The sequence below is a fragment of the Topomyia yanbarensis genome, chromosome 2, assembly GCF_030247195.1.
Source record: "Topomyia yanbarensis strain Yona2022 chromosome 2, ASM3024719v1, whole genome shotgun sequence".
NCBI classification, from domain to species: Eukaryota; Metazoa; Arthropoda; class Insecta; order Diptera; family Culicidae; genus Topomyia; species Topomyia yanbarensis.
The window spans coordinates 432,255,149-432,278,974 of record NC_080671.1 but is presented as its reverse complement, the minus strand read 5'-3'; the positions used below and the strand labels follow the sequence as shown (position 1 = coordinate 432,278,974).

Sequence of the window (23,826 nt, the reverse complement as noted above, 5' to 3'; positions counted from 1 at the left end):
CCTGATCTGAACACTACTCCCCATGAACGATAGTGTCAACCCTTGCATGACCTCACTGCTGCTATTTGGCAGCAAAGACAATCATGGGATCGCGAGAGGCGACGATGTGCAGCGAGTGGAGATAGCGGCCCGGAATTGGGACCCAATAAAATGGACAAACAACAAGCAACTAACGTAAACGGAGCAGGCACGGCGAATCCGTTCGTCAGAGATGGGTTGGTGAGGTCACCACCACCAATAGTAGCTGAAGTCATTCAGCAAGATAAGGACGAGCGTAATGAGCTACATCCCACAAACGCCAAAAGTAGTAGCAGCGAAGTCCTTGGTAAAGGAGCTCCACAAGTTTGTGGACACGAGAAACAATGTCCATAAGGACAATAAGGAGATGGTCATCAGAATCCGGAAGGCGCTACTGTCTGCCGTGAAAGAGTATGATACGGCAACGCAGAGGGCGAATGCAGCTGAGCGAGCATTGGCATCGGCTAAGGCTACTATGCTCCTAACCCCTCCGAAACGGGGTAAGGAGAGGCAGATTGGAGTGGAGAACACGCCATTTCCCATAACTCTAAAGAGGACAAGATCCTCGCCAGGAGTACCAAAGACCAGGCAGGTCAAAGAGGCAGACGCTCGAGGACGCTGATGCTGTCGAAGGAAAGGACGCCACCCGACAGGGTGAAAGCTAGAGTACCGTTGTAGGTCGGAAGGAGAAACACGGGAAACAGCAAAAAAGAAGGAGAAGCAAAAAGGGGATCAGAGGAGGAAATCAGAACCCTCGGCTCGTCAGAAAGCGCCTAAGGGAGAAGCCGTGTTCGTCAAAGCCAATGACGAGACGACGTATGCAGCGCTGCTCAAAAAGGTCAGAGAGGACCCGGAGCTGAAAGATTTGGGGGAAAACGTGGTAAGAGTCAGGCGTACCCAAAAAGGTGAGATGCTCCTTGAGCTGAAGAAGAAAGCTACGACTAGTAGCTCGACCTTGCAGGAGACTATTACTAAATCAATAGGTGAAAAGGCAGAAGTTAAAGCCTTAAGCCCGGAGATGGTAATTGTGTGCAAGGACCTTGATGAAATCACGACGGAAGACGAGCTGAGAGGTGCAATGAAGCAGCAGTGTAACCTGGGCGAGGTGCACATGACGATCCGGTTAAGGAAGGGATACGAAGGAACGCAGACAGTAATGATTAGTTTACCGGTTACCGCTGCAGACAAGGCACTGGAGGTAGGTAAAGTTACAGTTGGATGGTCAAGATGCCTACTGAGAGCCGCCCCACGAGTAAATAAACAAGTGGAGAAATGCTTCAAATGTTTAGGCTTTGGACATTTAGCAGGGGCCTACAAAGGCCGGGACATATCTGGGATGTGCTGGAAATGCGGAGAGACGGGCCATCATGCGAGAGACTGCACGCAGAGGCCGAAGTGCTTGCTTTGGGTAGCGGATAAATCAGGAACCGCTGTGATACAAGTAATGGGCAGATTCCACATCCAAGAAGTGGTAGAACGCTCATATGAGGGTTTCATGATAGCCAAAATCAATGGCATCTTCGTGTGTAGCTGCTACGCTCCGCCAAGGTGGACAGTAGAGCAGTTCAGCCTAATGCTGGAGCAGTCAACCGAGCAGTTGATCGGTCAGAAACCGGTAGTCATTGGTGGTGACTTCAACGCCTGGGCTGTGGAATGGGGCAGTAGAGTAACCAACACAAGAGGGTGTATCCTGCAGGAAGCTCTAGCGAAGTTAGACGTACGATTGAGCAATGAAGATTCTGTTAGCACATTTCGGAGAGACGGGGATGGAGTGACTATCATCGACGTCATATTCTGTAGTGCCTCATTGACGGCGAACATGGATTGGAGAGTATGCGAAACGTATACGCATAGTGACCACCAGGAGATTCGCTACCGTATCGGTCAACGGAACCCCGCGGCAGTACAGAGAAGGGTGACCGGCGAACGAAAGTGGAAGACGAAAGCCTTCAACAAAGCCCTGTTTGTCGAGGCACTTCGGCCGAACGGCGGGACCGAGAACGTGGACGCGGCTGACCTAACAAGAAGGATTATGGCGGCTTGTGACGCCACAATGCCGCAAAAACTGGAACCACGCAACAAACGGCGTCCAGCTTACTGGTGGAACGAGACGCTTAGCACACTACGCGCTGCTTGTCTCAGAGCCAAATGGCGGGTTCAAAGAGCAATGTCGGAACCAGATAGAGAAGAGCGTAAGGCAGCGTTTCGGGAACCTAGGGCCGCTTTAAACCGGGAGATCAGACTCAGCAAGTCAGATTGCCACAAGGAGCTATGCCGAGAAGTAGACGCCAATCCCTGAGGTGACGCATACCGAGTCGTGATGGCGAAAATGAAGGGCCCGATGACGGCCCGAGCCGAAATGTGTCCAAGCAAGCTGAAGATAATCGTCGAGGGTCTTTTCCCGAAGCACGATCCAACTATATGGCCACCGACACCGTACGTCGAAGAAGAAGGAACAAACACGGACGATCGGCAAGTGACTAACGACGAGCTAGCAGAAGAATGGAAACGCCTAAAACCAAAGAAAGCCCCTGATCCGGATGGAGTGCCTATAGAACAATATCGTCGGAGGCAGTACGCGTTATCGCCGGGATGATCCCCATCTGTATCACCCTGGCGGAGGACGTGGAATGCTACCAGCGCATAAATGCACGTAACGCTAGGTGGAGAAAGGAAGGTGCACCCACCGACTCATCCCAAATGTGTCGGCTTGGGTACATAGGAAGCACGGAGAGGTGAACTTCCATTTGACGCAGTTTTTGTCCGGGCACGAATGCTTCCGGAAGTACTTGCATCGGTTTGGACATGCTTCGTCACCCCTTTGCCCGGAGTGTTCGACTGCAGGAGATACCGGAACACGTGGTCTTCGAATGCCCTAGGTTCGAAGAAGCTCGTAGGGGTATACCTGATATGACAGAGGACAATATCGTCGAAGAGATGTGCCACGACGAACATACCGGGGACGCTGTCAACAGAGTGGTTACGAGCATACTCTTCGAGTTGCAGAGGAAGTGGCGAAGGGACCAACAAGAAGCCACAAATCGGTTTTCGAGAGAAATTCCACCGCCGGGGAACTCTGCGAATGTGTAGACTAGGTCCACCGCCGGGGATCAGTTGAGTAGTACGTGACGTAGCACCGAGTTTGGGGCGTCGGGGCGCCTGTGAACCGGACGTCAAGCTTCACCGGAATCGCTGAACCGACCTCGACATCCTACCGGGTAGCTCGTGAGCAGGCTAGTTCCACCGCCGGGGATTAGACCGAGTAGACCGCAGAGCTAGCAGTGGGTTGTTGGGGCACTGGTGAACCGGAAGTTCCGCTCCATCCGGAATCGCCGGATAGACCTCAGCACCTTCTGGATGGCCCGTTCAGTAGGCTAGACCCACCGCCTAGGACTAGATCGAGTAGATTGGGACAACGCGGAGAGCTAAATGGCTCACAGAAACGAACATCGGTATCAGGAGAAATCTACCTCTCGGTTTCAAGAGAACAGGCTAGATCTATTGTTGGGGACTAGACCGAAGCGAAAGTGCTAAAACCAAAGAAGAATCGGTATCGGGAGAACTTCCTTCGCCGGGGAACTCTCCATCGGAGTAAGCTAGATTCACCGCCGGGGACTAGACTGAGTAGACCGCGAAGAGACACCACCAGTTGCGGGTCGTCGGGACACCAGCGAACCGAACGCCCTGCTCCACCGGAATCGCCGAACTGACTTCGACGCCTGGCTGGTTGGCTCGGTTTCGGGAGAACCTCTCTCGCCGGGGGAACTCTTCGTCAGAGTAGGCTAAGTCCACCGTCGGGGACTAGAACGAACAAGTCGGGAGCTCAACGAGTAAGTGACGCTGAATTGTACGAGAAGGGAGTTGCGGTGCTAACTGGCACAAGGGAGCCGAGTCGTGGTGCTGAATGGCATTAGGGAGTCCAAGGGCTCGGCGAATTATACAATCTGAAGTTTGCCGCCCAGATTGTCTTCGTAGGGGAGGAGCACTAAGTCTAGACTCACAGCCAGCTTTCCGACTGCCATGCAGAAATTACCAGTCTGTGTGGATGGTGGAGAATTGGTGGTGTGTTTTTAGCGTTCCCTGAGACATTAGGGTTTTTGTACATTTTCCCTGTCTCAGGGTTTTGTGTAACTTCAGGGTGGCGATTCCTGGAAAAAACCTGAAAAATCAGGGAATTTCAGGGAATTCTATTTGACCTGGAAAAACCTGGAATTTTCAGGGAATTCGTAATCAAATCAGGGAAAAATTTCGACCTGGTGTTATTTTTACATTTCTTATAAAAGAAATGTATAGAATTCGCTCAAGCTTTCAAGATTTTTTCCGAGGCCCGGAGGGCCGAGTCTTATATACCAATCGACTCAGCTCGACGATTTGGGACAATGTCTGTGTGTGTGTATGTAACGGACAAATTCTCATTCGTGTTTCTCAGCAATGGCTGAACCGATCTTATCCAAACCAATTTTAAATAAAAGAACTAAAAAACAGTATGAACGCTATTAATTTGTTTTTGATTATGATTTTTAGTTTCCAAGATATGAATGTTTGAATGTGTAAAAATGGCGTTTTTTGCAGTTTCTTGGAATTATTTGCCGAAGTTGACAATATAGATTAACAATTTATATGTTTTTAGATAGCTTTAATAAATACCTTTCGAACAAGCTATAGATTGTTGAAATCGGACTATTATCAAAAGAGATATTTAACATTAAATGCGGACGAAAGATTTTTATCATTTCCCATTGCCAGAAATATGACCAAAAACATGTAATCTATTTTTAACGCCAAAACGGCTTATTTTAGGTCAATAGTATCTTCGGAGAATTTAATGGAGGCATTATGCCCTTTCTTTTGGTATTGTGCTTTTGCTGATTCATCCCCCTATGAGTGAGATATTTTCACAAATTTTCTTGGAAGTGATTATATCGAAATGATGCCTTCAGCAAATTTGTAGCTCTTACTTTTGCGAATAACTTTACTGAAGACTTCAAATATCTATTTTGAATACTTTAAAAGTTATGGCTTGTTGTTTGTGGATTACTCTTTGTCGCCTATTTATTGTTCAATATAGTAATAATCCATTGAAATAAGCCAAACATTATTTCGATAAAACGAATTTTGTATTTCATTTTTCTATCTACAACCGCTAGAAATAATCATCGACACTTCCAAGTTGTCTGGAAGGAACTTGATAACTTATCAGTGCAAAAATGTTCATTTGTGCGAACCTTCTGACTGCAATTTTTCTAACTCATGACCATCGGATCGATCTGAAACACATCGGAAAATGAAAAGCGAAATAAATAACTCCAAGCAATGGCGTTGCCAAGAGAAGGTTTTGGGGTTTAACACCATACAACGCCCCCCCCCCACCACACCAAAAAAAATGGATTGAAGTTGAAAATTTATTGATGCAGACTGATTCAATTCAATATTACAATAACAATTATCTGATCCGTACATTGATATCCTGTTGTTGTAAACATCATGAGGACTTTTGATAAATTGTCGGAATGGGGTCCTGATATGTAACTGATCTATTGGTCTTGATTTCACAGTTGTCTAATTGCATCAATATCAAAATCCTGCCTGAAAACATTCCAATAGAAAATTCCAGAGTTCTGTAATCAATCATAATCCTCAGATTTCTTTTCAAATTGAGCTCGTTTTTGTAGAGATGTACTGTAATAAGGGTCTTTATTTAATAGGAAGCGAAGTTAAAATTGATTTAATGTCTATGAAACATAGAACAGCTCACCAAAAAAAAAATGCATAACTTTCAACATTTGCTAAAATGTTTTTGCCTTTCTCATTCACTCTAAAATTCGTCAATCTAATCCCGACCGGGAGGGCCGAGTGTCATATGCCAATCGACTCAGTTCGTCGAGATCGGAAAATGTATGTGTGTGTATGTGGGTATGTGGAAAAAAATGTGACCTCTGTTAATCAGAGATGGCTGGATCGATTTGCACAAAGTTAGTCGCAAATGAAAGGTACAACCTTCCCATCGGCTGCAATTGATTTTTTTTATTGATTGGACTTCCGGTTCCGGAGTTACGAGTTGAAGAGTGCAATCACACAGCAAATTCCCATATAAACTGAAATGAAAAATTTTCAAAATCAAATTTGTATTTTTGATGCCAAATGACTTTATAATGCATGAAACATCGAGATTTGATGTAAACTCGAAAAAAATAATGTTTGACAAAAATTTTTTTTTTTTTGGGACATTTTTGCCTTTCTCATATAGAAAGGTTATCCAATCACTCTAAAAATCTTCAATCATACCGGCCCGGAGGGAGTATGCAGTAAGTGGTTGCTACTTTAAAATTAAAACTAATTTAAAATTTCTTAACAAGTTGAAAATTTTCGGCAGGACCCGAACCTCCCGGATCTTACTATGTGATACTGAAACATCGCTTGAAACCAGCGGCGGTCAGTATCTCAAGATCGTGGCTGTCGATCCATTGTACGTATGTGCAAATCGAACTGAACATGTAATATTTAATTCCACCATTGTATTGAACATAATCAGCCATGGAATCGTAGTCTGGACAAATGAGAAAAGCACAATTGCACCACTAGATGGATTAAAACAGGTTTTCATTTTGGGAATGCGTCGAGTTGAGACGAAAACGTAATATGATTAATAACGAGGATAACACTTTCCGAATGAAGAGAGAAATTTATGAAAAATTACGATTTCCATTCGACTCTAGCAGGTTCTGATCGATTTTGATGAGAATTTGATTTTTGTTGTATGACCAATTATATGTATAGGTCAAATGTTCAAAAACAGTAATTTAAGGTCAAGATAACATCATTTTGAAACCGCCAATTTCGGAGGGTTAGTATCTTCGATGAGTTTTACAAACGTTAAACAGCGCATCATTTGATAAAATAATTTTGACGGTATATCGTCCAAGAAGTATTTATGGTGAATTTTCTCAGGTTAATATTCATGACTACAATAAAGTCTCAACAAATTCGCTAAAAACACGAACTCTGTTACTATTTTTTGAAAAATTAATTCTGCATAATTTTAAAACTTCAAAAATTACGGTTTCGGAATTATGCCGTTTGGACAGTAAGATCGATTTTCACCAAACCCCCACCAATTGTAAAATTGGTATTGTAAACAAAATGTAAGGGTGATACTTCAATGCTGATAGGTGCGACCGAAAAAGTAAACAATCGTCAAAGGGGCGATACTATCATTTTGTCAATTTCAATAGCAAACACAAATTTTAATTTAATAATTTCAAATACTTCATGAAGTTTTGGGTTTCGATCACTGAATCATGCAATCTAGGATGTAAAAAACACAATAGTTCTTAAATAGGAAATAAAACCAAGTCTGGAAATATTCACTGTTGATTTTCTTTGAATGGTGTCACTGCTAGTATCGCTTTTTTCCAGAAAAAGCGTTGATATTTAGGTCTCAGTCGCGTTGAAAATTTGAGTAAAGTATAAACTTCATTCCGATTCAAAAAAAAATTCGATTTTTTGGCTCAGTACAATATACATAACCCCTTTAGGAAAATTCAGTTTTCCCACCACAATGCATTGATTGAGGAATTTAGATATTTTATTAACAGAACATTAGCAATAATTCGTTTGTATGTCTATTTTATGGGCCACTTTTTCGCTTTCCTATTGATTTGGTTTGAGATTTCTAGCACTGATGTTGTCCTATGCTGATTTGAGCGATTCTCTGTGTCCTGCCACAATCCCATGTAGTATGTGTTATCAAAAACATCGCGAAGCATCAAGTTCTAAATGTTCTCAAACGATATAATATCCGAAGAGAGTGATAAGAGTTATAAGAAATGTCTCATCACACCGTTAGGTGGATTAAAAGCGTTTTTTTTATAAATGCGACTGGAAAGTATTGGCTCAAATATTCAGTTGAACGCACTTACTCCCCTCAACACATTTTATACTAGGGAGAATAACAATATTTGATCCATCTCATAATTACAACTTCTCACAACAATGGTTGTATGGGTCATTCCCCGTCAGATTTACAACCAAAATTTGAATTCCTTCGATTTTTTTTCTTGCATTCTTTAGCTAAAAATAATTGACACGTATTTTTTGTTTTGGCTGAATATGATACTTTTTTCAAGTTATTAGATTTTTAACTTTTGAAGTTTATAAAATGGAACATTTTTCAATCACTGATAACTCGGAAAGTATTTGATGCATGGGAAAAAAATTATTTACAAAAAGTTGTTTTTGCATGAGCTTACCGAAAAAAACATACAAAATATTTTTTGTTATATAACTTATGAAATCTGCAATTATTATAAACAAATTGATTTTTTTAAAGTTGGGCCGATTTTAAATATTAAGAATCATGTTTTATTCTTTTTTGTGAAAAAATCTGGAATGAATATCAGAATACTATGCGAGATATTACAGTATAAACTGAAAACAAGCCAATTTTACACTAAACGACCGGTGACAGACCTGTTATAATTGTATTATCTCGTGAAGTACTTGGAGATCCATTCCGAAATTTCTACCGAATCTTCGCAATATAATTATAAATGATTTAAAAAAATAATAAAATGTTTTTGGCTCAACTTAAAAAAAATGTGCTTCTAGTATTTGCAGAATACATAAGTTACATAGCAAAAACAAATATGCATTGTAAAAACAATTTCGGTGAGCTCATGCGAAAAGGCAACTTTTATTATTTAATATTTTTTATACAAATTGAATATTTTTTGAGTAGAAGATTCTTTGATTCCAGCGGATACTGAGTAGGTGTAATTGCCTATGGGTCCGCTACCCCCCTTTTGGCCTTTCATACAGTGGTATGCTGAATGCAGAATTGTAACGAAATTTGAGCGCACTGTTAAGTGGAGCCGCATGCAAAGCAAGACTCGAGCTAGGATGGTGGCTACCAACATACATACATACAAATTGAATAGTTTCTGAATTATCAGTGATTGAAAAATGTTCAATTCAATAAAATTCGAAATTTTACAAACTCATAAATTGAAAAAAAAAAATCGTATTCATCAAAAACAAAACTTAGTGCGAACAATTTCCAGCTAAAGATCGCAAAAAAAAAAAAAATTGGCTGTAAATCTGACGTGGACTGACTCATATATAATATAAATTGATTTATCGACGACCTTGTTGTGATTCTTCTGACTCTGTAAGGTAAATACATATAAGTACGCTTGGTGTGCACAGGTCGTTTACTTTGACACGGCTCAATGCATTAGCTTGGCCGAACCGTGGGTATTTTTTTATGTTTACAAATTGTAGACGAAAAAGATGGGTCAATAATGTTAGAGATACAGAGTGGTAGAGTAATTATGCCTATTAAATCGAACATATTGTTGATAATCTAGTTGCATTTCCAAAATAATAAAGCAACAAATTCTTTAAAAAAATTGCCGATTCTTGAAATAAGTCTTCATGACCGTATAACAGTATATCGCATTGTAGCTGATCTCTTGTATTGCGGCAGCTTATTTTTTGCTTATATGACCAATTTTGGGGTTTGTAATCAACTAATTCTCAACGGTGTAAACTTGTTTTATTCAAGTTCATTCAAGTACTAGCCATCGAGTTAATTCTAAGCGCACTCAATTCCACTCGCGTTAAGTGCTAGTCCATAGCGGCATTAGGTAACGCATAGCTTTCATACTGTTTTTGTCTGCAGCTGAAGTCATTTGTCTGCTCCGCTCACTGACAGACAGAATTATTAAGCAACTAAATAAAGTTGTGAAGACCGCTCCGGGGTCAAATTATCAGATAGTCCCATCCCTAGTAACAATTGAGGTTTTATGGCACTCTTGAAGCCTTTCTTAAAACTTATAATGCACTTGTAGAATGCTATAAAACTAAAAATGCTACTTGGGATGACGATTGTTAACAATCTCTGTGGCAAACCCAAGAATTTTGACATCCATATTGCTAGGATTCTTTGAAATTTACAAATAGTATTTCAAAGCTGGGACACACCTCCAGGACCGGTTGTCCGGAAACAAGATCTCATACGATTCCTTATAGCAGGTTTAAAAAAGTAGATGACTTCCTGATTCCAAACCATCTACAAATATTTGAATAAGTTTAAAACTATAATAGTAATGACCATTACCCTGTCAGTCTGCTATGCGGTAGAAACGACCAAAACGTTCCCCTCAGGCCCATTTACTACATCTTCAATTTTATCTCACTAAAATTTATGCCTAGTGATGTACTATGATGTCACCAAAGTCAGGTTCTAGTTATGGAAAGCAAATTGTAATTTTAAATGAAATCTGGAATGGTACTCGCGTACTATGTCGTTACCTAACGGTTAAACACTCAACTCCGCTTAAAAATTCAACGTTTTCGATATGGGTTTCCGTATATAACAGAACTGTATGAAGATGACTTTCGCAAGCTCCAGTTTCAATATCACCTTCCTCTAACAGACGGGCGGATACGACAATATTTAAAATCAACAAATAGTGTATTTAACCGAAGTTCGCCTCCCTTTTGCTGCGAAGCGGAATATTACTGCACAGAAGTGATTAAACCGTTTCTGTAAACAAACTTCTTAGTGCATATTCTGCGATACCTTCCTGTTGGTATGAAGTTTTTACTGGTTCACCCACTGTTGCAGAAGACCTGCTTAACCAATTATTTCTTGAGAAACTTTGACTTCTCTATCGTTTAGAATTACTTTAATACTTCATTTCGTTACATGCCATGAAGCTTGGTTGAAGTCTTCTACGTCCAAGTTTTGTAATCCATTGCCACACAGGAAACATTGGTAGAATATCCACGTTACAATTTTCGAAGAAGTGTTTAGCCCTCATATTCTGCCTATCACTATAATTCGAAATAATCAATACCTTCAATGACTTCGTTCCTTGATGATGCTTCGAATTATGCACAAACGCATTCGACGTTTTTTTTTATTATTATTTTATTAGTGTACGAACAGAATGTTTGTCTCACTATCGAATCCATTTGGTCGTTTCTTAAGATTGTATTTTGCATTTCTTTTATATGTAGCTGATGGCAATCGAGTATTAGACGTTTTGGAAACAGTGTGAACAGAGCTTGCCGATTAGCCAAGCTTTTTAGAACCACTCCAATGAGATATCTTTTGATTTCCGTTTGGGCCGCACATATTATTTCTAATACGCATTTCTTTCTACTTATTTTTGAAAGCGCATTTAACATGTCAACGAATTATGTATTTTTAGATAAAAAAGACATACGTCCATATTTGTGAAAAATATTTCATTTTTGGTTGAATACATCAAGAGATCTATGTGTTTTTAGGTTTCCATATTTTGTCGCGAACAAACTTTACATTGAAAATTGACGTAAGAATGGGTTACGACCACCTTCAAGAGTATTTGGAATATGATAGAGTATTTTAAAACGGTGCCGCGCATATGGCCCACTGAATGAGCAGCCGCAGTTGCCCAAAGACAATTTGCTAGCTTTTCAAAGCAGCGTGCACTCAGTGCACCAGCGCGACTGCCAGAAGGTTAACGGAAGATCCCAGACTCATCACCATTTCCACACAGACTAAAATACATAACACTATGAGAAAATTCATCCCTAAAATGTCAATCCGCTAATTTTTCCAGAACACTAGCTCCTCCTTTTATACACGGTCCCATACACTCATTTGCTTGTCGGTCATCCCTCGGACCTGGTAACAATTTTTCACTAGTGGTCTATCCTCAGCTTACTTGTGCATATGCCAGAGGCGGCCTTATTGCAAGTACGACCACAGCCCCAACCAAACCTATATTTAAAATAACCGTTATATTAGGCGAAGCATTGTTTTCGAGTGTTATGTCTGTTGGTCTGTGATTCCCATAAGCACCACGATGAGTATGCAATGCATTGATCCAAGATTCGTCACAATCAGGCCTCTAGAAAACATATTTTTATTTAAAATTTTAGAGGATGAAACTTGTTTAGATTTGGAAATATTTACATTACATGACAGTTAAAAGACCAGAAGTGGTTTAATTGAAATGGAAGATACAAAAGGTTTAAAACTAACTAAAAATGTAAAAATGGTGTAAGCGCAAACGATAGACATTGAAAAATGTGAATTTAATTTGATTTGTTTGAGCACTCTGGAATTTTTTTTAAAAAGGTCTGGAAAAACCTGGAAAATCAGGGAATTTCATTTTCAGTAATGAGTCGACACCCTGAACTTGCAGGAGGCGTATTCTATCTTCAAAAATACTTATCCTGATATTAAAATAAGATTTTCCGTGTTCGCTATATGACCCACCTACCTAGATGTTTATTGAAGTGACGCCCGGTAAAACTATTTTGAACGCGAGGGTCTGCAATGTCTGAATGTTTTTCTAAATGGTTAATGGACAGCCCCCAGGTTGACACGAATGGTGCACCCAGCTTGTAAGTAAATCATAGATTTCTTTATTCACAGCTACTGTGACTCGCTGGAAGTGTATGGTGAACTACTATGCGGTTACATCGTTTCCATGCATGTGGGGTGTAGACATAGATTTTTTATTTTCAAAAAATTATATCTCCGAAACCTCTAGATCTGGTTCAAAAATATGTTTGGAGATGTTGTTAGAATTGAATGATCTTTCAAATAAAATTATAAAAGTATGGAGTATTCAAGGACCCTCGCAGCGAAAATCAAGAAAAATCATTTAATGCATATTTTGTTCGTACAAAGCTCAATATTTTTTAAAGGTAGTAATTTTTTCTTGAAATTATACTTAAATACCTTTCATTTGACCTATAACCCATGGAAATCGGTTCAGTGGTTCAAAAGTTATAAATTTAAAAAAAATCTGCTTTTGAAAAATCACAATTTTTTGAACCCGTCTAACGTGGAAAGAGACACCCTAATGACGAAATAAAAAAAAAGTATCTAATACTTTTCGGTAAGAAACGATTATATCAAATATATATATATATATATATATATATATATATATATATATATATATATATATATATATATATATATATATATATATATATATATATATATATATATATATATATATATATATATATATATATATATATATATATATATATATATATATATATATATATATTTAGAACAACCCTACCCGCCATTTGAAATGATAGAAAAGTATTGTAAAGTGCAACATTTTATTATGAAAACGAAAGTATTTTTTTATTTTGTCTACCGTGAAAGTAAGTTAAACATATTACATTTTGACTTCTGGTCTGTGTATTTCAAATATATGATTCATTTTATTCATTTATTAAATTAGGTATTTTTTATTCGTATTGTTTATTAAAATTAATTTTATCTTTCTCTTCTATTCTGATTCTGAAAAATCCGGGACTCGATTCTGTTTCATGTGTGTTTTCAAAATAAAAGTATTAGTTTATATGTCTATGTTCTGCCTGCATACTAACGTTATTTTTTACTTGTTTACTTGCAGGTTGCTCTGTAAAATGATGAAATATCAGCGTGCTCACACAAGGTAAGATTTTTCAATTGTACATTTCGATAATGAATTAAAATTATATAACACTAAGGGTTAACATTTTCTAGTAAAATTTATTGCATAACATCTGATTTCTAGGGGATAGAAGGTGGGATAGAGGGAAAAGAGTCATACCTGTACATTTGCACATGAACAAGAGGTCGGCTTGCCAAAATATCACGTTGAGTGGTCTACCTGTGGCCCACAGGGAAGAACCTGGTATCACGATGCTCAGCATACGACCAAGCAACATGCTCGATGTCTTGGTAACCCTCGCTAAAAACGTAACGGTTACTCTCACTGAGCCCAATAAAATTTGTTTACTATTAACAACTGTGCTTAGCGAAACTCCTCTCCAAAGTGAATTTTGACAGTTCGTTTTTACGCTTTAAATAATGCTTCTTTAGTCGAGAATTTTTCGTTTAGTAAAGATTTTGTTTAGATGCTGCGAAATTAATGCAGAACTAAGGCTTTGCTCGTACGTGTATTACATCCCGTGATGTATATCGGGCCGGCACTATGACACCGCCCAAAGTATAATGGAGTATCTTTCTTCCGTTGCACTCATTTTCGCAAGGGCACTCAAGTCCTGAGGGAACCCTTCATCACCTTCCCACACCATCAATCGGAACCTTTTGTTCCAGGAACATATTCAGAAACGAATGAAGATGGAACTTCGCGACCGTAAAATCTACATGGAATCCATTCATTCCGACACCGCAGTGGGAAGTTCATAACCCGGGACAGTATGGAAATAAAATGCATAGAAGCAGAACACGGTTACTTTTTTGTTGTCGCCCATCGAGTGAGATGGTGCCTTTTTCACCTGAATCGAGAAAACGAAACACAGTCGCATTCATAAGAAGTTTTTTCTTCCCTCTGTTTGCTCTCGACTGAATGCACGGGAAAAATGTGCACTCCGTCGTTATTTGTTGTTGCATTTGAATGCGATGGGAAATATGTAATTGACATGTTTCATTTACTTTTAGCTGAAAAGAAAAAAAATGTGGGAAAAAATACTTTCGCTTTCGATAATAACCATCGCATTCAGTGCGGAGTCCTTTCACAGGAAATATACACAAATGAACTGTTTGACTTAACCTCACTTGAATGTAGCATACCTGCAATCACGAGCCTAGATCTTTGACCCTTTTAGTTTGAAAATCATTCAACAACTTCCCAACCATAGGAATTCATGTCATGGTCGCTGATGAACAGCCCGTTGTTGCTCTATTTTCCTTTCAAAAGTGCATCTTCAATGCAAGTTAAGGAGCTTTCCTTTGTGCCCAAAGTACAGCTATTGGCGACGTTTCGTTTAAGGTTTCTCAACTGAAACGTAGATAAGCACTCTTCAGAGTACAACTTAAATAATTAGGAATTGAAGGGTGACTAATAAGGATATGATTCGTTTTGTTTGTGTAATGCGATCATATTTTTATTGATGAAGCACGCGATCACGATTCTGTAAGTGTTTTATATTCCGACGATACGTTTGTCTCAAGTTTCCATTTTGAAGATCTCTCATTACCCAAGTTCAAATTTGATCTTCAGTAGGCTAAAAACCTCAAAAATAGTTGTTTTATGATAAGTAGCTTATGTATTACTAGAATGTAAGCATCAAAATGAGCCATGTTTATTTTTTTATTCGAACGAATTCATCAGTGAGGAATGTTCGACATAAAAGATAGTGTTTTCAATTCAAACACGGACACACACGTCTGTCAAAACTTCCCCAAATTGAACCAGATTCACAAAAGAGTCGATATTCCCAGAAAAGCATTTCAAATTAGTCCAAAAATAAACATACTTTTAAATTCAGTAGCAATAATCATTCATCACCTGACGCGATGACGAGTCGAATTTCCCCGAAACCACCAAAACGGATCACTTTTTTTCCCGTTCGCTTTCATTCTTTGATCATTTTTCCGAAGAAAACCGTTTCACCAATTTCCAAAACCGAACGTGATGACGATGACGACGACGACGATGACGGCGGCAAAGAAGATCGCATTCTGACTTCACAATTTTCATCAATCAACGCCACAGGAGATGGGGTGCAGTCGAATATGATGCAATCTATGCCACACACGTGAGTCACGAGATTCGGTCGACTATATTTACTACCGTGCAGTGGCGATAGTAAATATGAAACTTACTATATACATACACATTGGTACAAACGTCGCGACGTCCGCCGCCGTCGTCGTCGTCGCGAGGTGATCGCGCTCGGGGTTCATTTGCTCAAGTGGTTCACACGATCGATGCAACTGCGTTCGAAGGGGGAGATTGAATAGTTTTTCCTCCGGTGAAGCCAGTGCGCGCGTTTCAAAATAGGGCCGCCAATTATTGTCGAGGAAATTTATTGAAACGATTAGAACCACTAACCGACAGAATAGTTCTGAAAGAAGGTTCTTATGTGGGTGGTCGGTCTCCACTTGAGAGTTTGATTTGATGCCGTTTTCAATTGATTTGATTAAACGAAAATGAAAACGATAAAAACATACAGAAATGAAATCCATTTCAAGATAAAATAAACAACTCTGAAAAAGAGTTCAATAAATTTATAAATGCCACGATAAGGTACGGATCGGTATGAATGGAAAAGCAAACAAACAATCTAGTGTGCGCGTGATCTGTGGAACGTGGTAATAAGAGTTTAACTTTTTTTTCACCTACGGCATGTCATACACCTTATCAAATGTCACCGAATGGACATAAATCATTTCTCCCTTTCCTTCAAATCTCGAGCATTCCAGTCCACACTAGACAACGGTATGGCTCCCAGTAACGCATTTTTTTCCTTCGGAACCTCACTAATTGACCACTGTTGAACAGGGTGTTAACATTATCGCGGTGCGTTATCTTCTAATTGAATATCTCTGAGGTAACTGAATTGTTCGGGGTGTACAAAAAAAATGAACGCGTTTTCCCTATCCTACTAATTGGGGGGACCTGTAAACAGCATAATCTTGACGACTGACTGGTGCCCTCTTTTTCGGCGATTCCATTCCACATTCCAACGATGATTGATTTAGAACACACAGCTAGGCGGCCGGTGCACTTTCTTATCGGTTTTCATCGGTAAATAGGTTTTTATGGGACACTTGAGAATGTTTGATGTCTTCAATTGTGGTATGTTTTGTCCCGGAATTGAGGTGTTTGAATGGAAGAATTGTTTTTTTTCCAAAAGACATGCTTGTTGACCAGTTTGACTGGTGTTTACGGTAGATGCCGTTATTTCGTGATTTACCTACAATCAGTACTGATTTTTCGCATGGGCCAGGGCCTGGGATTTTGTGGCCCGATGAAAGGGGGTGTCAACCAGGGCAATTTCCCTAGGGGCCCGGGTCCTATTTGGGGGCCCCGCATTTTTACCTCAAAGTAAAATTGGATGGACAAACGATGGGCGAAAAATTCTGGTATTCATAGAATAGCAATAAAAATAGTAATTGTATTTTTTTGTATTCACTAACCTTATTAAAAGGTTAAACGATGAAAACGGGGAAAAAATTGAATTTTAACGTTTGTTAAAACTAACGTGCTTTTGAAAATTTTCTACTTTATGTATATGGTAAAAAAGCGAGTTTTTATTGCTTGACTCGAGGGAATACACTAAAAAATATTAAAAAGCCAACCCAAAGTGTTTTCGATGAAAGCAATTGAGCATCAAACAGGAATGCGAGTGCACGAACGAGCATACCTGTCCTCTTCTGCAATCGCTTCTTTACTGGTAGTACCGGTTGTTGGCTTGGAGACACTGGGCGCAGTTGTTGTTGAGTGAATATTTGTTCCTGTCAATTCCGCAGATATTGGTTTTGTAGCCGTTTGTGTTTCGCTGCTTATAATTACAATAGTAGGCGCTGCATTTACACAAGGTTTTCCATGGTGCTAAGTTTTTTGCAGAATTTCCACATTGGAATCTGACCTGGGTGCGTGATCAGAGTTGTCTGATTAAATGTCCCATTTTCGGTTGATCTGTATAAAATAGTTATGTTTGAAGGAATTGGTTAGTTTGCAAACATTCCCACCATAGTGAAAAAGTTAGAGTCATAAATTTTGTAATCACCTTGGCAGGAGCGTGCGGAGAGAAATCACGTGCACCTCTCTAGAGTCGTTGTCTGTATATATACAGGGATGCTGTAGTTAACGTTTCCGCATTCATTGGTGTGTTGTATGTTGTTCCGCGAAACGAATTACTTTGTTTGGTTAATATTGCTATGGTGCATTTGCAGGGTGTTAGCTTCTACCAGATTGGTCACTGTATGCACTTCTGGCAATTGTTTTACTTCTCGAGTAGTTGCAGGACATTGCCAAAAGTTAATACAAAAACAATTCGTCTGCAGTGGGGCTAGTTTCTGCGTGTGTCTATAGCGGAACGATTTTTAGCTTCAACTCAGGGCGAAAGGAGAAGGTAGGCTGATCTTAATTAACAGTTAATTGAAGTGGGTAATGCGTTTTTGTATTTTTATCGCACATTAAGTAACTTTTCCCCTAAAATGCATTATGTGAGATAGAATAGTAATTTTGGGCTTTAGAGTAAAAATTTCTGAGGTGCCCCCACCCCATTTTTCACAAAGTGGTGAATTTTGCAAAACATGCTTTAATTTTATTGTTCAGGTACCCCCAAACATCTTCGTGAAATATTTTGTCGTTATTCGAAATATTTCCAATAGTTTTAGTAATTTGAAAATTTATACACATTTTTACTATAATATTTTTTACAGCTAAAGCTTAATTTCGAATTGCACCAAACTTCACTGATGGTTTAACAAAGTCTAGAAAATGTCGAAAAAAGTTTTAACAAATATTAACTATTTCTACTATTTTTTAAAAAAAATTCAAAATATGCGGTTTTAAATAATTTCTTCACGCGATATTTATACCGTTTAAGTTGTAAAATGTTGCATATTTTATCAGCTTTCAATTCCAAGAAAAAAAAATTTGAGCGAACATAAGTTTTTTAAAATATTTGATTTTTGTGTTACCCGGTATGCGAAAAACAACAAGTGAGCGAAACAGTCGCTGGTCGCCACGGCACGCTTGGACCAACATCGCATGAGCGAGTCGGTGAGAGCTCGCCAAGTCTCTGACCACATCAAATGCAAAGCTAGAGAATGAGTTTCGTTGCGATAGTCTTATCGATAATACCCAGCGTAACACATCCTGTGTTGTCTGAAAATTTGCCATCTAATTTACCTTCATCAATTGTAATTGCATTTCCAGGACAAGCTTTTTTGCTGAGAAGCGTGAATTTCATAGTGCAAAATAGAGAATCAATATTTTTGAAATAACTTCGTCCAATCAAACCATTGTAATTTTATTATAATTGTACAAATTGTATACACCATAGTTTATTTATTGCTTCATTGAAGATCTGTTCTTGCTCACAGGAGAAAAACCATTTCTTTAGCATATGTAAATATCAAATCAAAATTTATTTATTTTAAGTTATGCGTATCAACGGAAAGATTTTCTCTCGCGCATTGGTTATGTTTTTTTTTATTTTATACAAAGTGTTCTCGGGTCTAGATGGACTGTACACCAAAATCTATTAGAACTTGAGCTGGACAATTCCGAGCCGAAAAATGAGGAAAATGAATACGTGACACGCGCTATTAAATCAAACGAATTTTTATTGTTTTTTGTCAACTGTACTTCGCGACGTCTGCTAATGCACTGCTTTTTAGTTACAAAAAGTGGGAATACCCACTGCTAATAGTATGGCGCTGTTGTGATAGGGCGCCTCACCGGAACATCCTCCCCGCCTTGAGGCCAGTACCTCAATTCCCCGGAAGCAGACACAACTTGTGGATGGGTCGTTGATATATAGTTGAGCCTCGTCGTAGAGTCACAGTTCGAACCGCCCCAGTTGCATCCGGATGGGTCTGCACCACTCGTGCTAGTTCCCATTGGGTGGGTGGAGCGTTGTCATTTTTAACTAGAACCAGTTGATCCACCTTGATGTTAGGTTGCGAGGTGCGCCACTTGTTGCGTGGCTCTAAACTGATTAAATACTCATCCTTCCATCTATTCCAGATTCTGACGGTGCGATTGTGAAGTTGTTGCCACCGGTCCATGCGTCCCACTGGTAGATGCTGCACATCTGGTTCAGGAATAAGATTAATCGCCTGCCCGATCAAGAAATGTCCAGGGGTCAACACTTCAACACTGTCCGGATTGCTGGATAACGCACATAATGGTCTCGAGTTAAGACATGCTTCAACCTGACATAGGATTGTCGACAAGTCTTCAAATGTGATCGCTTCGTCCCCCAGTTTTGCTACTAGGTGCTTCTTGGTACTCTTGACAGCAGCCTCCCATATACCGCCCATATGCGGTGTTGATGGAGGGTTAAATGTCCATTTTATGCTTCTTCTTTGCTGTGCGACTTAATTTTCTCGACAAACTCTTGCAAAACACGATCAGCTCCAACGAAGTTGGTCCCATTATCTGACCATATTTCGTTCGGATATCCGCGCCGTGATACGAACCGCTTGAGAACGTTAATGAAGGTATTCGTGGATAGATCACATGCCACTTCAAGGTGCACTGCTCGAGTTGAGAGACAGACAAACACCACGATATAACCCTTGGTGACCTTCACTCCTCGAACACAGGATGCCTTGAGTTTGATTGGACCAGCGTAGTCAACGCCGACGTGCGAAAACACCCTTGATGCCCGCACCCTTACCGGTGGTAGGTTGCCCATCAGTTGCTTAGCAGTTTTACCTTTGAGACGAACACATCGCGGGCATCTTGCACCACCTTGCACCACCTTGCGTACTACCGTCTGGCATCCAACGATCCAATATTGTTGATAGATAGTGGCAGTCAGAAATGACGGCCCAGCGTGCAAATTGCGCATGTGTGCTTCACGCACAAACATTTCAGTCGCCACGTGATTCTGGGGTAGAATTAAGGGATGTTTCTGGTCGTATGGTAGCGCGGAGTTCTGCAGACGACCGCCCACGCGCATGGTGCCTTGGTCATCGAGAAATGGGTGGAGGGGGGAAAGGATATGTTTGAAACTCAGCGATTTTCCTTTCGCCAGTAATTCCAATTCAGATGCGTATGCTGTGTGCTGAATAGATCGAACAAGCTGTAATTTAGCGTTTTGCAGTTCCATTGGGACCAATTCCCCAATCCGTCGGTCGACGGCGATTGATCGAAGACTGTTGATGAACCGGTTAACACAGGCCAATGTGCGGATGATGAACAAAAACTGGAACATTTCTTCATAAGCTGCATTTCAATATCGTAATTGGTACGCTTCGAGATAACTGCCAGATGTAGTAATTTCACAGGTTTGAGTTCTAGAAGGTCATTGTCTTCGACAGTTGGCACTGGGTACAACTTCCACTCGGATTGATTGACCTTCAAACATGATGCTCCCTGGAACCACAGTAGATTATCGATAAGTTCGCCCGGCGAGAGACCACGGGATGCGAGGTCTGCAGGGTTTTCTTTGCTGATGACGTGATTCCAGCAACTACTTGGCAAATACTCAAGTATAGCAGATGTTCGGTTAGCTACAAAGGTCTTCCATTTTCGTGGATGAGAGGACAACCAGTTTAAGACGATGGTTGAGTCCGTCCACGCCCAATGCTCTATTTCAAGATGTGATACTGCTTCAGTGATACGCTGCATCAGTTCCGTTAGCAGCAAAGCAGCAGAGTAAAGCCATGTCAAGTGATCCTCGAATTTTTCGCAAAATCACCGATCTTCATGAGGTATATTTTATTGTATAGGGATTATGGTGAATAGCTTTTGGTATAAATATTTCGGTACAATTTCTTTTTCTCTTCAAGATATTAACCCTTAAACTTTATTGCATGATAAAATTGAAAATTTTATATCTCAAAAACTACTGAAGATAATTCAATGAATTTTTGCACACTTATGCAATGATATTTGCACTATCTTCTAAAAATATTTTTGCTTTATAATTATGTGAATAACGGTACTTTGCATCTATTTAAAATTTTCAATTGTATTTTTTCTTGTGTTCTTTACGCTAAAAAGTTTCAAAACGTATGTCAAATTATGCGAAATTCTTTCACGTCCAATAATCTGTATTGATAATTTTTCATTTTTGTTCCTATCGAGAGTTATAGGGGATTTTGTAACAGTGCGCTCTTTCAACGCACGGCCCACTTTGATGCAACCCGCGAGAACGTACATATTGGCAACGCCGCACGTTGCAATGTCCTAATGCGCATCGCTGTGAAGGAGCGTGTCTCATGTTCAAAATTGGCATCTCTGAAATTAAAGCAAAAAGACAAGCTTTTCTTTATGGATAATTGAAAGTGATGTTTTCTGTGTAATTTGCTTGCTCTTTAGCGTTATTATATTGCTCAGGAGTTTTTTAATTTTCTGTCACTCAATACCTCGGACAAGCGCGCTCAGATGTTGCCAGCCGATGAGCAAAGTTGAGCAGTGGGCATGTTTTAACCTGCGTTGACATATTTTTCGCGAATTAACATACTTCACCACGTTTTATTTCTAGTAGGTTCTGTCTGAGAGGTAACACGGTATATTGCGAATCTTTTCTTAAATCCACATGGCGACTTTTCAGCCATGCGCCATCGGGTCGTGCGTTAAATTACGCACTCATTTAATTTGCACCAGTGCGAGTGAGAAAACGTTTTGACGTTTGTTTTTGTTTCGATCGCACTTGGGTGTTTCCCATATAGAGATAACTCGCGAAATGCTATATTATCTCAAGATAGACAATATTTGCTCTAAAAAAATTCGATTGTTTTATGTTATAAATATGGGTCGATCACACGAATGATGCATTCCGTAAAAAAAAAATTCATAAATATGTTCGTCGTATCTTGTTTTTGTGGCACCTATGTGGAGTGATAAATTTAAAAATTATATTGGTCAACACAAGTGTAGCATATGTCGTAATGGGCTCAAAAAAATACAACGAAAATATATGTGGACATGAATAAAACACAATTTTCGATAAATTTTCAATTTTACATCCCATGTTTATAGTAATGGGTTAAAGCGTTTAAAATATAGGAAAATTTAACGTTTAATTTTTCTTCTTATGATGATTGCCAAAGTAATGGAACTGGAATATTCGATGACTCAACAGGTACATGCGGAAAACTGTAACGATGATTTTAAAATAAAGATCGTTAATGATTAATTGAAATTCGACAAAAATAAATAATATCTTACCAGAACTTGGAAAACCACTAATTAACAGAATTAACAGAAGCAATTGTGATGAAAAACCCCAACATCGATGCGATTGAACAACAGATTTTATGTAAACTTTTTTCAAAAGACGCATCGTTGTTTAATGGTAATATCAATCGCGAAAATAAAAACGTGAAATAAAATGCTGTTGGCATAAGATTTTCCATTTCCATATATTAATGTTGCAGACTAAAAATGAATTTGGATATAACGTAGATGTATTTTGACAAACAAATGTGTTTTAAAGATGCTAATTGTTAGTATCGTTAAATTATAATAATAAAAAATATATTAAACAACTATAATTTTTGTTGTGCACTTCGGTCAAAAAAATTTATCGCATCTCAAAATATCCAGAAAAAACCACCTTCGATAATCCGTATTGAAAAGTTTGCCCTTTTGCGCTAATCGAGAGATGTGGTTTCTTATAGTCATGCGATGCGCACTTCCCACGCGATGCGCATTCTGACGTAGCGACGTGCGACGTTGCCAAAATGAACGAACTCGCGGGCTGCATCAAAGTGGGCCGTGCGTTGCAAGAGCACACTGTTACAAAATCCTCCATAACTCTCGATAGGGACAAAAATGAAAAATTATCAATACAGATTATTGAAGATGAAAGATTGCCGCATAATTTGACATACGTTTTGAAATTTTTTAGCGTGAAGAACATAAGAAAAAATACAATTGAAAATTTTAAATGGATGCAAAGTACCGTTATTCACACAATTATAATGTAAAAGCATTTTTACAAGATAGTGCAAATATCATTCCATAAGTGTACAAAAATTCATTGAATTATCTTCAGTAGTTTTTGAGATATAAAATTAACAATTTTATCATGCAATAAAGTTTAAGGGACAATATCTTAAAGAAAAAAAGGAATTTTAACGAAATATTTATACCAAAAGCTATTCACCATAATCCCTATACAATAAAATATACCTCATGAAGATCGGCGATTTTGCGATAAATTCGAGGAACACTTGACATGGCTTTACTCAGCATTCAGCTCTAGTCGTGGAAGCGACACTTGCTTGATGGGTGCCACACGTGATTTAGCAGCCACAAGAACCACCGAAACCTTACCGTCGTTAACTGATCTGGCCTACAC

General features: G+C 39.2%; 2 protein-coding genes across 2 annotated transcripts in view; one reads left to right on the top strand and one right to left on the bottom strand.

The window, feature by feature from the left end:
• LOC131685477 (interference hedgehog-like) overlaps positions 1 to 23,826 on the top strand; it is a 291,909-nt gene that overhangs the window by 110,204 nt on the left and 157,879 nt on the right. Inside the window, exon 2 of the mRNA XM_058969211.1 lies at positions 13,455 to 13,496. The gene's annotated coding sequence lies outside the window, so the exon portion shown is untranslated. The remainder of the gene's footprint in view (positions 1 to 13,454; positions 13,497 to 23,826) is intronic.
• LOC131680999 (uncharacterized) lies at positions 19,864 to 20,730 on the bottom strand. The gene has a single exon (XM_058961707.1). The coding sequence runs from the start codon at positions 20,728 to 20,730 to the stop codon at positions 19,864 to 19,866; it is 867 nt and encodes a 288-aa protein (XP_058817690.1).

What these genes read in the sequence shown, in the direction of transcription:
- LOC131680999 (XM_058961707.1), bottom strand. Translation starts at nt 20,730, where the DNA reads ATGTTCCAGTTTTTGTTCATCATCCGCACATTGGCCTGTGTTAACCGG.